This window comes from Kryptolebias marmoratus, linkage group LG24 (assembly GCF_001649575.2).
Source record: "Kryptolebias marmoratus isolate JLee-2015 linkage group LG24, ASM164957v2, whole genome shotgun sequence".
NCBI classification, from domain to species: domain Eukaryota; kingdom Metazoa; phylum Chordata; class Actinopteri; order Cyprinodontiformes; family Rivulidae; genus Kryptolebias; species Kryptolebias marmoratus.
Genome location: NC_051453.1, coordinates 15,448,541 through 15,464,807, shown reverse-complemented (window position 1 = coordinate 15,464,807; position 16,267 = coordinate 15,448,541). Strand labels below are relative to the sequence as shown.

Genomic DNA, 16,267 nt, shown 5'->3' with positions numbered 1-16,267 from the left:
CTTTTACAACACACGTTGACGAAAGAGGAAATAATTAAACACATTAATCTGGTTTGATCATCTATGTAATGAGCCATGTAATAAATAAAATGAGAAGATTAGGCATAGGTTTGGGGGATTTCATGGCACTATTCAGAGCATAGCTGAAGTTTATTCCTGCTGCTGTAAATCTTCTAGTGGAGGACTATGCAGGAAAAAAAAAACACAACCAATAGCAGAAATGCTCCAAAACAAGCTTATAATAAACCCATTCAGACAGTAATTGTATGCTTCCACAGCGAGTGGTTCTACTGTGTTCACTCCACTTTACCGGAGTAAACGAGTTGAGACAATCTCCTGGGTCAGGCAGACATGATATTAAATAGTGAGAGTGGAGGCTGACAATGAGAGGAAGGGAAGGAGAGTTAGACAGATGCTGCCAGTGCCACCTCATCCCATCTGCAGATACGGCATCTAATAAAACAGACTGAGTAGAAGTTATTGCATGGCCATTTGAATCATGTCAGAAACATCTATCTACATTACAGTGACTGTTAACGCATCCAATCTCCATCTTTATTCAGGTTCATTCGGTCTCCGAAGCTGACGAGACCGTGAAGCAGAAAACTATTTCTCTGACAGGATTTGTGCTAGATCCTATCTAGATCCTGTAATTGCTGGAAGCAGTTATACCAATTTAGAGCTTGAAGAAATAAAAAGATTTGATGTAATGTTGAAATTATTTTGATGTGCGAGCAGTGTAATTTAAATTACAGGCCTGCAGTTTTTCCAAATTTCAAAGTATTTTGATTTTATATTTACATTTAAATGAGCATGGGGTGTGCTGCTTGCTAGGCATTCTCTTCCAATCAAAAGGGGAACATGGCACCATCAGCTGCTAAAGACTTTTGAGATCTAAGGGATATCCTGTATTGTGCAATAAAACAGGTAATTCAGCCCACTGATGTTACCTTAAAGAGACACATAAGCTGGGCAGCTTTCTATCACAGTGGCATTAAAGAAAGAAATGACTTCATTGTACCCTCTTTTTTTCTATTTTTCCATGCCCCTGGTTTATTTCTTACCCTCACTTGTGATCATTACCATCTGCCTTCTAAAAGCCAAGTCCTAATTGGCTGAGACACAGATGAAGATCGGAGAGAAGAGTATTGCAGCCCAACCTCTACTTTAATTGGATAAGGCTGTAAATAATGCACACAAACTAAAGCTTGAATTTTCTATAATACCTTCAGATCTGTTGCCAGGGGATTTCAGGTGACACTGCAGTGAGTATTTATATTAATAAAGCAAGCAATTGCTAGGTGAGAAAAGCAGAACACTTTTATTGAATCATTCCTCCAGCTGTCTGTGTGAGCATGTTTGTCTTACTTTGTATCTTTGCCTTTTAGCTGATGTCAAGGATGTGTGTGTTATTTGTGGTGGCTGTTAGATAAAAATCTGCCTCCTTCAATCGTAGGCTGTGGTACACTTTTTCAGTTTTTACATTTCTGTTCTAAAATATTATCTTGGCATGTCTGTAGATGTGTTGCTTAAATAGTTTTCAGTCCAGCAATCTTCCAGTCTAGAGCTCAACCTTATTTCATCCCTTTCTCTTACTTTTTAGCCTAACATGCATTAAAAAAGCAAACATTATCCTCATCTTTATAAACAAAAATATTTGATTAAAATGTCTAGTTTAGTGTATTTCAGCATATTATGTTTGACATTATTGTTGTTCCTTCCTAAAAAGCGTAAAAAGAATGTTATATGCAATGTTTTGATAACTAGTTTTAGATGCCAAATAGGGGCAAATTGACATTGCGTCTATTTCCATAAAAGGAATCAGTAATAACTGGTTCTGCATCATCTTCTTGAATGGGTATTCTGTGTTGCTGTGGAATATTTTACTTGCTACTCTTTGTGAGTTCAAATCAAGGACCAGTGTGTAGGTGTAGGTGTCTAGGGTAGGGGTAATTCTAGGAAATGCAATTTCTCCTCTTCAATCTCTGACCTATTTTTTCTCCTGCAGTTATAAACTAGAGGAAGTGATTTGGGGTTTATTTCTGATGTGATTTTAAGAGTATGTGAGCTGGAAAATAACAAATTTGTGACCTTTTCTATCCTCTGATTTCTTAGAATTGTTTCTTGAGCATTTTGCTTTATTTTTCTCAGTTTATTCTTCACAGTTAACCTTTTAATTCTGACATGTCTTTGACTTGTAGAAAGAAGCTGTAATTTGGAATGCAGGTCTGCTTTGTTCAAAACAGATATAACAAATTTGCAAGCAAATCTTTTGTTAGATAAACAAAAAACTAAAAAAAACAAAACAAAAGAAAACAACTATCTTTTTATCCGTCAGCCTGCACCGTAAACAAAGCACTGTCAATAGATATGACACCGGAGGCAGAAAAGTCTCCTCTTCAACATTTTTGCATTTTCATACAGTATGTGAAACCCCCTTTGTTTGTTTGCAATCATTGTTTAATTAAATTTCAAGTGATACTTCAAATTGCCCTGCAGAGGAATATATTACTGCATACTCGAGGGGAAAGAAGAGAAAATGGAGTGCAGAGGCAAAGGCTGTTCGAAAAGCACTACATAAATAGATCCTATATTTTCCAGCAGCAACTAAATGTACCACACCTCCTCTTTAGTCTCAATTTGTTTGAATTCCAAATGAATTTATAACAGAAAGAAGACTTTTGCAGAGTTTCTTTGTAAATGTGCTCTCCTAAACAACCCAGATATACAGTATAAATAACAAAAACTAAGCTCTTACTGTTTAAAGTGGATTGAGGGTTGTCACGGAACGTGTTGGCAGCTCCTTCATTGGGATGAGTGCTAGTTTTACTTGCTTCTGTATTTTGGACAGCAGGCACAAGTTTAATCAGTGGTATCAGTTCTTTTTCTTGCTCAGACAGTTCCTTTTCAGAGCTCTGAAGTTCACTTGTGGCACCCCTGAGGGAGAAAGTACCACTTTTGTGCTCCAAGATGGCATTGTCCATGCTGCTTTTGATTCCACTGGGTTTTAGGACACTCAGGTTTTTGCTGGACGCTTGTTCCTGTCTCTGATTCTCTCCATTTTTACCCTCAGGCACTGTGGGTTCCCCCTCTATCTTGCCAGCCCCTTTGCTTCTTGTCCAGTACTCAAATGGCCTCATGAGGGTCTTAACAAATTCAGTGAGAATACTATTACTTGTCTGAGGCTGTGGGGTGGATGAAGTTATGGAGGGTGTTGGTGTGTCAGATCCAAAATCACTGCGATCCTCATCCTCATGGGCAGAACCTCCATGGCTTTCAGAGTCCAAAAGGCCCAATGTGCTGTTACTGTCTGGACTATCAGAATCTTGACGATGCTGACTGGTTCTGGATTCGTTCCGTCTTTCATCCCAACCCTCCTCAGGCCTTAGGTCGATGACTACATGCTCTTCAGAGATCTCAGATGAGTTGTTGGTTTCAGCAAAAGAAGGGACTCTTGTTCTGTTTGAGTCAACCAGGCCAGTCCAGGTAGAAGTTTTGGTGACTAAAGACAAGGCCTCTCCTGCTGGCTTAGCAGTCAGGTATAGAGCCTTTGCCTCAGAAACCTGGAGTCCTGCAGGCTGGTTGGCTGCAACAAGCAACAGACACATTATGCTTTACCTGCTTTATCTGCAGCTGCACAACAGAAATCACCCCAAACACTGTCATTACAATCAAACAGCAATGAATTCAAAGTGTCAGTCTGAGTGTTTTAAAAATAACAAATGTTATAACTTGATCTGATTTTCCACAGTGAACTCCAATCATTTTAAATAAACAGACATAAATACTTTGCGATTAGCACATTGTATTGCGATTCATCTAAACAAAATGAGTTATTAAATAAATCATATTACCATTCTGATCTAGATTTAGCAAAATGAAGATATAATTCTGTTAAATATTAATGTAAACGTGCAGAAATAATTGGGTTATGCAGATGTTTCACTTTGGTGCTAACCCTGTAAGGGATTAAACTAAATCTTTTCCCCTATTAGCAAATAAATATAAAAAAAATAAAAAAATAATAATAATACAATTTTCTGACATGAATTGAAAACATTTTGCAATCAATGCATGTTAAGAAATCAAAACTAAACTCTAAAGTTATGAACAGGATTGTATGAGTCAACTAAACAGGATGTGAAATTGAAAACAAGTCTAATTTAGCCCATGATAAAAAAAAAAAAGGTCAGAGTCACTGTAAACCTCAGCTGGACTTTCTGCATTCATGCTTTTGCTTTCTTTATCTGTCTTTCCATTTTCTTTTTCAGGCTTTTCTACACCAACATTCAAGCACTCAAATCCAGCAGGAGCTACACAAATGTCACACAATCTCTCCCTGACTCCTTCATGTGTGACACAAATACTTAGTGCTAATTAAAAATCAGAGAGGAAAGCAAGTCCCCAGACCCCGCGGTTGTTGCCATGGCAATTACCACAATGATGGAGCATTGACTCCATTGTCACAGAGCTCTCTGTACCTCTGTAGCAGTATGCGTCGAAGAGCGCGGTTGTGTCTGGGAAGCCGGTGCGGTTAGGGTTGTTGTAGACGGTCCGCACCCCAGGCTCGTCTCCACCGCAGTTCTTTCTCGGGACGTTGATGGGATAGCGGACGCTGCCATCTGCCAGCCAGCCAGGATCACACTGGTCCAGACCAGCCTGCCAAGCCAGATAGAGCTGTCCGACGGTGGCCAGCTGGGCTCCCAGAGAGTGGCAATGAGTGGAGGCGGTGGCAAGGGTCAGCTTCTCAGGCACTGTGGAGTGGGATACCTCACCTGGAAGGTGAGAAGAGATGAGAGACATGAAGTTACAGAACAGATATCTTTGAGCTTATAAAACAAGATCAACTGGCTTATAGGAGTCATCTGAGAGAATTGAGTGAATGAATTATTTGGTTTTACAAATTGATTTAGACATATTTTGGTCTATACTGTATCTGTGTGAACAGTAGTCTGTCATTATTGTCCTCTAAGATGCTTAAAAGGCAGGGCTTGAAGCTGTTTTCTTCTTTTCTTTTGCCAACTTTGTGAAAGACAATTCTCTGTATTAAAAATATTCACAAAAGGGATTAAAAAGAATTAGAAGAGGTTGAAGAGAACTGCTAAGACTACTGATGGAGTAAGAATGTGGCAAGCAAGACACTGAGCACGCAATAACACTATAGTATCAAGAGTGAAATAATATGATCAAATGATCCACTGACTGATTAAAGTTTGATAAAAAATATGAGTTGTAGAGCAGAGGAACAAGAAGTAAGAATATGAGAGATTTACAGGGGGTGTTTCTGTTATATTGATGGAGAAGAGAAGGGTAAAGGTTAAGATCCAAACAAAATGAAATGAAAAAGAAGTAAAAAAAATGGTTATGCAAGGCCAGATGTGCTGGAAGAGATGCTAGAAGATGTCAAAACATACATCTTGGAAAACTGGTGAGAAGTGTTTTAGTACAATAAAACTGAGAATAACTTTAGAAAAGGTGTAATAGAATCGATTGGGTTCATGGGAGCTTTATCTGAACCAAATAAAGCTAATATATAGAGAGATAGCCAGTACTGACATTTATTGGTCTATTGTATTAAGTTCTGTTTTTAAGTTGCCTTTTAAGAAAAGAAGAGGCAACACTAGTGATGTATAAACCTGCTTGTTTTTTGAAAAAAAAAAAAGATGAAAATTAATTCAGACAGGTCATTATTTTTACTGCTGAATATGAAGTCTGAAGGTGTTCATCCTGTTTCTCCGCATCTCAGTGACACCCAGGGTGTTAATGTTGTGTAAATAGCTCTGCAAAACTCTTGGCTTGCTTTATTAGGTTTAATGATGCTTGCTGCTGCAGCACCTCATAATAGGTGATTCAGATAAACTAACAGGTCAGACTGTTGTGTTAAAAGCCTGCTGTTATAATGATTGTTCTTTGGAGAATTCAAAAGGTCAATAAAGCATAACAAACATCTAATTTCAGTCAGCCAACTCACATGAACATAACTAAATTTCACGGAGGAATATGTGCAGTGTTAATTACAACTTAAGACTTTACTCAGCAGGCTTGACTCGTAATATGAGATGATTATAAAAACGCAGAAGCTTCAGTCATCCACGTTACTCATCTAGACACTACAATCTGTATGACCGGAAAGTTTTAGCTTTTCAAGAAGTTCTTCAAAGTTTTGACAATGTTTTTGTGTATGTTGCTGATATAAAATTCTAAATGTGTACATACAACCAACTGGTTCAGCGAAGACTAGAAGTAATTTCTGTTTTGCTCATTTCTCTTATTTAAAGGCTAAAAAAGTAACTAACGGTTTTTGTTCTTTTTTAGAAAACCTTACAACTTTTCTGAAAAAAACCTGATTTATAAATTAAATTAAATTAAGTTAAATAAAATGCCTTATTTGTCATATTTAATTTAGTTTTAAAACAAAAATAATGCCACATACTGGTTGAGCTGTCTCAAGGACATGACCTCAAACCATAAGCATAAACATCCAACAATAACAATACAGAAAAGTAATAAAGTTAGCAATTAATGTCACTATGCAACATTAGAAAAATGAGGAAGAAATTGATTTGAACATACAATTTAAAATGCAAACATGGATCAAATTTAAAAATTGATTTGCAGAACGTGTGCAATTTACAAAAGCAGATCTGTAAGGTGATCATGCCAAAATAATGGGAACCTTTCAAAAAGTGTGTTTAACATTTCAAATAAGTAGTAAAACACAACTTTTAACTAAAGTTTAAAAAGTACCATTCAGTCTAAGGTTTTAGAGTTATTATTTCCAGTGCATGAGGCTTTGAAAACACTGAAAAGTGGGTAAGCTTCTTCAAGAATGATAGAGAGGAGAGGCATGAAAAGCAGAGGCTATCCAGACTAACAGACCTGAGTGAGACACGGTAACACCTGCAGCAGAGGGCTCTTTTGAGAACGAGGAGGTTTCCTCTTCAAATTGTACTTTGTGGATGGTAACAGATCTTGAGCTGCATTGTTGTAAGCTTTTGCTTTGAGTCCCAGGCTGGATTTTTTAGTTATGCTTTCTATTTATACTCAGAAGTTGGAATTTCCAAGATCCAAGTCATAAAAATCAACTGGAGCGCCTCCTAATGGCAGAATTTCAACTCAAAACATTGAAGATTCCTAACCAGCTCCGACCTCAAAATCCAATATGGCTGACTTGTGCATGAAAAATTGTGATAGCTGCATTAATATACTTTTTATTTTAGCCTTTGTCAGTTTGAGTCTTGGTAATCCACTCACTCAGTACTATCTAACCACCTTTAGTGAAATGTTGCTGCAGTGTTTGAAAGCACACAATGTGGAGAAATTTATTGTTATTGACAATTGGTGATGATAGTTAGCCTGGTCACAGTTATCAAATTCTGAATTCTGACTTTCAAGTTGACTGGATCGCAGCATTAGACTTGCAGCAGGAAGAGGAGAAGTTTCTGAGCAGTAACTATGACCGCTACCACTTAAATACAAGTTGTGTTTTATATTACATGTACAAAATTTGTTAGTTGTACATACTAACAGTTACAGCTTATGTAAACGCAGAGCACATGTGACATTTCCTGAAATCCCTATTTGGTACACCACATTTATTGATGCCAGAAAAAAAATAAATTGAAAACTGTTTGGATGATACTGCGGACTCCAGGAGCGGTACAGCAAACTCTCTCTTTTCCTTTCTGTGCTAACATTGTATAAAGTCCAGGTCATGCTGCACACACATGATTCAACACTCCCATGCACGACTTCACTTAAAATTACAGTTGAAGTTCAAAACTCCTACCTTGAAGCTGCTTAGCAAAGCAGTAGACATCAAACAGCTCATCAGGGGACCTATTGCCATAGTTACGGACACCAGGTGAGTCCTCGCGATCACCATAGCAACCAGGTCGAGGTGATTGGATGGGATACCTGCAGAGGGAACCGAGAAGAAGGGACAAAGACAGAGAGAGTGAAAGAAGAAAGGGCAAGATTTATGTGGCTTGGCCACAAAAACAGCAACCACAGACAGACTTGGCTCCCACGGGACGGGTCCACGCTCACAAGCAGAAGAAGAAAACCGAGCAACACTTTTATCATTGCCTGCCCTGGATACAGTAAATTTAAAGAAATCTTTTTCTTAGAGAAGATTCCCATAAAAACACACATAAATCCCTCAGACTGATGGATACAGTAATACTTATTTCCAGCCACAACATCGGGACTATAATTGGAAAGCACTTTAATTGAGAAACTTATTTTTTATTTATTTTTTTTAATTATACAATGTGAGCTTTGCAGCATAATTGCCCAAATAGTTTCCAAATGAGATGGTATTATGAGAATGCTAGTTATGCTCAAGTTTTTAGAAAGGGACAGAGAGGTGAGAAGTAGGGGCGAGAAGTCAGGGAGAGGTTAAAAGAATCAGGAATTCCTTCAGTGACTTGGCACACCGGTGGAGCTGGGAAAACCAATCTATATTTGGGCCTCACCTAAGCAATTATTCCTGTAGAACATTGATTCCGGCTGCACCAAAGCACAAGCAAAGAGGCTGATTAAAAGATTACGCCAGGCACACAGGGACTTAAAAATTGCTCGGAAAAGAATCACACACAATCAACTACACACATGCGCTTGCACAAGACCATACAGTTCTCTTTTTAATGTAATGAGCTTTGTCAGTGTCTGTGGCCTCTGCTGCTTGCCTTCTTTTTTTTCCTCTCTTGTATTAATTGGACACTTTCCTCTTGGCTATCAGAGACCCTTGAATCTGGACCAATTAGATATATCCCGGGTGAAAACAACAGGAGAGCAGGACGAAGAGAGAAAAAAGGTGTTCCATAGGAAGAATGTGGAAAACAATCTGCCTGACAACTGAAGCAGCAGTTATTTGGAATTAAAATGTAGATACGGATTTAACAGGTGAGCTCTTACTGTTAGAAGGAACTTGGAAAAAAAAATTTTTGGCACACTGAAGCTCATATAAGCACCTGACAGACAGCTCCAAGGGTGAGTGATGTAGTTCAATCTATTTCTAGTTGCCAAACAAGCAATTAGGTTTAATTATATTGCACAGTTTTACATTTATAAAAAAAAGATCAAAACATTTTTTTCCCTACTCCATACCCTGTAATTTTTGATTATCAGTTTCTCTGGTTTTGACAGGTTTTTAGTAGGGAAAAAACATTTGCATTTATTACATCTGATCAAACAATTACACTGTGAAACAGCTATCAAATTAAGCTAAACGTATTCTGCCTCCTGGATTGTAGATGGATGCATTTTTACCTAAAAAACAGACCCTTTCGTATATTGGATACAGGAAGGAAACTGTGCTGCAGAAAGATGTAAAATATGATGTAAAAATGTAAAGCTCTAAGTTCTTACTATCATACCACAGGTTTTGCAGAACTTTATTTGTTGTCATGACAACTCCAACCATGGGACTAATGTATTTTTCTTAACCTTTTTTTTAGTCTTATGCTGTTGGCAAAGCTGAATAATAATCAAGACAGTATTTTTCTTATCTCTTTTGTGCCCACAAATTTAATTGTATCTGAGACTTTTAAAGTACTAGTAGTACTAAAACAACTGAAGCTGGGTTAAATAAAATATTAAAATACAACTGTCAATATAAATATATGAAATACAACAAATAATACTAAATGAGCAATAAAATGTATTTCAAATATCATCCTTTTGGTATATTTGTAGTACTTAAAAAGTCTCAGCCGTCTGAGTAGTGTGCATATATTGAAGGGTAAAGTATGTCATAGATTTGAGGTGGTCACTGCAAAAACCCTACCAGCTTTATGTTTTAATTTAGATTTTACAACATCTTAAACACTGGAGACTGGGTAACTCTTACTGGTGAGTGGATGTTAAGAAGCTCACTTGAATATGATGAGGCAATGCTATCTAAAACTTTAAAATTAAGCATTAGAATCCTAAAGTCTATCTGAAATCAGACAAAAAGCCAGTGAAGAGAAGCTAAGGCTGTAATAATTGGTTCATGCTTTTAAGTACTAGTTAAAAGATGAGCTGCTGTGCTTTGGACCGTTTGTTGACAATGCCGAGTCAACCAATCTAAACCGATATGCAGAAGTTTAAAGTAGTTCAAATGAAAGGTTTATGAAAAGTGTGACAGAATTTTTCCAGGTGTCTGGCAGGAAGATACAGCTTCACCTTGGTGTTAACTCTTAATTGGTAAAAGCTTGATTTCACAATTGCACTAATCTTCTTGTATGGCTTAAAGCTGATGGCAAGATGAAGACCCAGATTTTTAAAGTAGTGTAATGGTATTGAGCTAATGGACAAATACGACTTTTGTCTGGTTTTCATTGATATTGGGAAAGTTTAATTTCATTTGGGCAGTTTAGTTTGGATTGGTGAAAACTGTCAACAAAATTCATCTGAATATCATTTGCAAAGCATGGAAAGGGAGTATTATGTTCCATCCAAAAAATTAGCATCAGAAGCAACACGTACAAATTAAAAAGTATCCTAAAGTAACCCCAGAAGTAAGAGGAGCTGCACAAGAGTAATAAGAAAGCAAGATTTTTTTTTTTAGCTGCAACAAATCCAAACTTTGCCTCACCGTACTGTCTGGTCAGCCAGCCAGCCAGCATCACAGTTGTCATAGCCATCAGCAAAGGTGGCCTGGAGCTGACCAGGAGTTGCAATTGCAGCTGAGTTCTCCACGCACACCCTCTTGGCGTCAGCAAAGGACAAACCGTACCGGTCATGAGGGGCCCGGTAGTGGAACACAACACCTTCAGGAAAGAAATATAAAAAGTGACAACAGATCTGCAGGGTGCTCAAAAAAATAATCACATGAATGTATGACCTCCAGACTGTAAATCACACATTTATTTATGAATAGCAGCCTTGAGTCATTAAAACATGAGCATGTCCATGCTCCGCGGTATATAAACAATAAGACATCCTCATCATGTGCTGACATTGTTCCATCTGTGCAGGACAAACCAGCAGCACTCACCTGTGTACGTGTTTCTCATCCGCATCACATAGTCCACTGGCTTATTAGAGAAAATAAAAATTGCCCTTGGATGCAGTGTATGACAAACAGTGGGGATGTTTATTTTACTGCTCTAGCAGCAGCCCTGCTTCACTCTGCCTGCCTCTGCATTCATGATAGAATGACAAATAAGGCAGACAAAGAAACAGGGCAACACTGCATTTAAGGAGTCATGTTATTGAGTAACAGTGACAGAAAAAAAGTAAAGGGGAGGTAGGAATATAAAGAAAAGAACAGTAAATAAGAGATGAGACGAGATTCCCTGAACTGGAAGGCGCATATCTTCCTTCTAAATGGAGATAGACAAGCTTCAGACCTGTCCATCAACCTCCCATCTCTGCCTGACATTCACACGTCCCCGAGGACACTCAGATGTCATGCAAGCTTGTGGGCTTCTAGCTGCTAACACAACTCCTTTATCTTCTCTGACTTTGTCGGGAAAAGTGAGACATTCCTGTGAAATGGATGCCAAAGTGGCAATTTGAGGATTACCACTACAGGCTTTGGCTGCAGAAACTCATTCGGTCATTGCATTCCTTTTCTTCCCTTTTTCTCCTCAGTTATCTGAACCATAAACCCTCTCTGTTTAGCTCATTTTTTATTACTTGTCCTTATTTTTCAGCCTCCGTCTTTTTGCCTTTGAGGCTATGGGACTTTGTCCAAACAGAGATGCTACTTTGCTGGCTATAATATGTACGCTGGAGAGACAAATAAGTTTCCTTTCGGTATCGGAAAGCCAGTCCTTTTCCACAGGAGGGTTGAATGCCCAGTTCTTCATCTCTATTTTTACTCTCTGCATCTTTGCACATCCTTACACAGTCTCCAGGGGGAAGGGCAGAAAGGCACCATATGTGACTGAATGATGCCCTCATTTTAGCATGGTGAGTCGTTGGTATCCCTTGGCCCTTGGTAAAGAGCATTGTACTAAACCAACTACATGACAGTATGTTCAAAAAAGATGATAAAGTTACATTAATTTGTGTAAGTACACACAGATATAGCATGGCACCACTGATGAAATACCTTTAAAATGGCCAGGAAAGCTATATATAAGAAATGGAGTGCTAAAAATAATTGAGTAATAGAGCCACATTAATCTCCTTTTTTATTTTTCTAAGAATTGGTATAAAAATAAATATATATGTTGCTATAAAGTGAAAGCCTAAATACCAGAAGTCTAGAAACAGACATCTATGAAAGAAATGTACAAGAACCTTTAAAACTTAACTCCCATATACCAGTATTATGTGTAGTTCTTAGATTGATCAAAAAATGAAAATGCAATGACAAATACTGATGTCCTGACTTTGGTAACTTTTTATAAACTACCTGTTTACTGCAGTTCTTTAAAAAAAAAGGCAGAAATTACAACAGCGACTAAATTCTCACATAAGTCATAGCATACAAACATAAATCCAATTTTGAAAATTGGATTCAAAGAGATGGACATAAATGGTAATTTATTATGAGAATTGAAAAGGTCCACATAAGGTGTACTATACCACATTTCAGCTTAAAATCTGTAAAATTCAGCTATTTTTGTGTTGGCTATTGTAGATTAGCCAAATTGACTCCAAAGGGGAATCAGCTGTAGATGTACATCCAAAAGTTACCATCTAGTGGTTCATGAGATATTGTGCTAACACACAGACAAACAAACACATGTGCACACTGACACACAAAAACCCCCATTATCTTCTCAAATCTCAAAAACTCTGAAAGGTCACACTGGCTTTTGGTTTGAAGACCCTAAGTCTAAAAATATCTTATTTTTTAGTTCTGTAGTAGGAGATACATCAAATTTTCAAGTTATAGTAGAATAACCCAATCTCAAATTGAAAACTGAAATTAATATTGGTGCCCTTTAATTTCGTCGCTTCATCTTTTGACTACTAATTTTCCATACGGGATCAATTATCTCATGACCTTTTCTTTCTGGAATCAATAAGCTCACTGCTGATGATCAATGCATGACATTAAAACTTATATGACAAAAAAATCATGAACCTGTTGTTTGACTGGAATCAGTGTCCAGATCATCAAGATACATCTGACCAATTAAGGTACAGATATGAAGGGTGAGTTTTTTTAGCAAGTGTTTTAATTATTGCATTGTAGAAAAGGCAAAAATAGCAAGAATTTTCAAAAAGTGTTTATTAAAACCACCAAAGCGGTTGTGGAGGAGAGTAGTGATCGATAGAGAAATGTGCCAAAAGTCTGCAACATTTCAGAGTAATAAAGCCAGCCTCCTGACCAGTGTCAGGTGAGATTTAATCACCTGCAGAGGTGACATTTTAATGTCTTCTTTGCAGTCAGTATTGGATTGACTGCAAAGAAGACAATTAATTGTCCTGTGTTGTACTTAGCGAGGTGAATGCAAAACACCCGACTGTATACCCCAGGAGAAAAACCAGTAGGAAGGGTATAAAGCAGGGAACAAAGAGGACAAAGGCTGTAACAAAGAAATTGAATAAGAGTTTCCAGATGTCACAGAGGCTGAGAAAGACAGTAATGACTATGAGAAAAGAAGTGTGGATTAATATGATATTGATACAGCTGAGCAGTATCAATACTTGCAAATTACCAAGTTGATTACTGAGTAGAATTAGTGAGGATGGCTGCACTCTGCTGTGCAGTGTGACTGTCAATAAAAAGACTAAGCCCTGCAGTTGGTTACTCCTCACCAGCTTCGTAATTGGTTTCTCTTTGAAGGAATGGTTTTCAGGGTATTGATTGGCCAAAAGTTAGGGTCTCAAAAGCATATTAACAGAGGTCTTGCATAATAAACATAAAGCCTCTTAAGGAGAAGACTTATGCATTCTGCCTGCTTGAGACAAGAAGAAAACTTCACTACTTAAAAACTGAAACTGCATATACACTAATACACAGCACTATATACAAGGAAAACTAAACTACCAAGACTAATGAGAAATGCTATGATGAAAAAGACCCAAGAAGAAGCATGCTACCAGAGAAACCTTGAAGAAACTTGAAAGCAACTCACCAACAAAGTTTTTAACAAGCAAAAACATATAAAAAAAGAGAGGCCACACAGACCAACCCATATAGAGCCGTAGGATCTTGAAACCTCCCTCTACCCTACCCAACTAACAAGACAAACTAATCCTGACACAAAATAAGCTGCAAAAACAGGATTGCTGAACCCACCACAAAAAAGGGAAAGTACAAGTTTAAGCTCCCTAGACTTCTTCAAATTTTGTCAAGGCTCTTCATATCCCGGACGAGCTCCCAAGTTGTTACATTCCTTATTTTAGGTCTATGAGATCACAACACTGAATAAAGTCCAGAAATTAAGAGATAAACAAAAACTTCATAAAAATGTAATAGTTTTATTAACAATTTTAAATCAAAACTAAGACAAAACCTAGAAGGCAATCAGAAAATTGAATCAAAAATTAAGCTCAAAAGTGAACCCAAAAATGAAATCCAAAGCAACCTCCTTATGAAAAGGAGTAATCAGCACCACACTATTATTACGTTAAACACCTTCAACTACAGCACCACACTTCTATCTGCAAAAACAGAGACAATCACCAAAACTTAATATTAGTGGGGAAAAGTCTCCACCACCAACACAGTCCTCAGACTGCCAAATAGCCCACTGGCAATGTCAGCAGCTTCTCTCCGGGATTTAATGATCTGCTTCTGATGAGCAGAGTTGAGTCAGCTGAGCTCATATACCTGCAGAAAAACCTGGCACCTACAGGCCACAGAGAGAGACGAGCCACACTCAAAGCAAACATGCACTACAGCACGCAACAAACACACAAACAGGTGTGTATACTTTCACATATTCAGGCAAAGACTGAAGGCTAGTTAATCTCAGAGAAAAGGGATGCATCTTCATTGAGAAATACTAAGTGTATGTTTTTTAATATTAGCTGTGGTTTACATGTTTTGGTGCATATGGCAATATGGTGTGCAGGGATAGAAATCCTTATGATAATCACTTATCATGAAAAACAGTAAGTGACCTAAAACAAAGTGACATCTTTAAAGCTAAAATATTAATAGTAATTACAGTTCTGTTACAGTGAGCTGGTTTGTAGTTTCTCGAGTCATGGCTATAGATAATGCAGCTCATGTTTTGTTCATCTAAAACCATTACAAAGCTCCAGGACTATGCTGTGTGACAGTAAGTGTGCACTGCTGGTTTCAGCCTTATTGGTTTCATTAGGCTTTCACCTCTTAAATAGCCCAGTTTAATGAAGTGCAATGCATCCGACTCTCTTCACCTTTCCCCATCATCATACATTCAACGCGGACAGTAAACAATCCTGGCTGCAATGACTGTATTCAGCTGACGTGCAAAACAAGAGTTATTAGTCAAAGTGATAGACCTTGAAAACAATGCAGGAACAGTTTTCAGCCAAAATGTGCAGCAGGAACTCTATCAGGGAACAATTTCTGCAGGTGAAAACACACACAATACCAGTAAGGGCACACTGATTTTTATTATTTTATACATGCCCCTTATCAAAACAAATCAATGTGAAATATTCTAAACGATGATATTCTTTCTCAGCAATACCAGCTTTTATCTAAAACACTTGAAAAAAATCACTTAAGAAATGATACTGAGAAATAACAGTTGTTATAAATCAGCACTTCTCTTGTATTGAAGATGTTCCTATTAATCAAGCTGCTTTATGAGAGAATTCAAATAGATTCCGAGAGATTGTGTTACCAGCAGCTAACAAAAGCTTATTCAGCATTTAAATGTTGGAAGGACTTTGATTACACAATGCTGCTGAGTAATCAAGGTCAGAATGTTTTGGATCTGGATTAAAACTTCCAGTAAGTTCAGTGTGGTTGACTAGACTTCCACTTGACTCCTTTTCAGACATATGTATTTGTTGTTATGTAGATCCTTCAGTTCACTGTTTTGAGGTATTAAATTAAATGTAGTAAAACAAGACAAGTGATAACAATACAATTCATTTAAAAAATTCTACTTTGAACAAACCCCCCCTCTTGCAAAAGTCTGGTACCTTAAGTGATAAATCAAATATTTTAAAGTAGGGTTATATAGAAAAGTTATAAAGGATCAATTTCTTACGTGTTGTAGATAGCTCTTTGAACAACCTCAGTTTGGACAGTTTGACTCTAACGTCACAGAGGAGCTAAAATCTACTCTAATCGAGGCCAAGACTAAAGTTGATTGCTGTCATTTTAAAACAATGCCAATTTAAAAAACTCCAGTGTTTCACAGGAACACAATTT

At 37.5% G+C, this 16,267-nt stretch overlaps 1 protein-coding gene across 1 annotated transcript in view; it reads right to left on the bottom strand.

The window, feature by feature from the left end:
* The window catches only part of ncanb (neurocan b), a 149,123-nt gene that overhangs the window by 81,006 nt on the left and 51,850 nt on the right, over positions 1-16,267 (bottom strand). Inside the window, exons 5-8 of the mRNA XM_017407272.3 lie at positions 10,583-10,757; positions 7,790-7,917; positions 4,482-4,775; positions 2,759-3,586 (exon numbers count right to left, since the gene is read on the bottom strand). Coding sequence (XP_017262761.1) covers positions 2,759-3,586; positions 4,482-4,775; positions 7,790-7,917; positions 10,583-10,757 — 1,425 coding nt within the window. The remainder of the gene's footprint in view (positions 1-2,758; positions 3,587-4,481; positions 4,776-7,789; positions 7,918-10,582; positions 10,758-16,267) is intronic.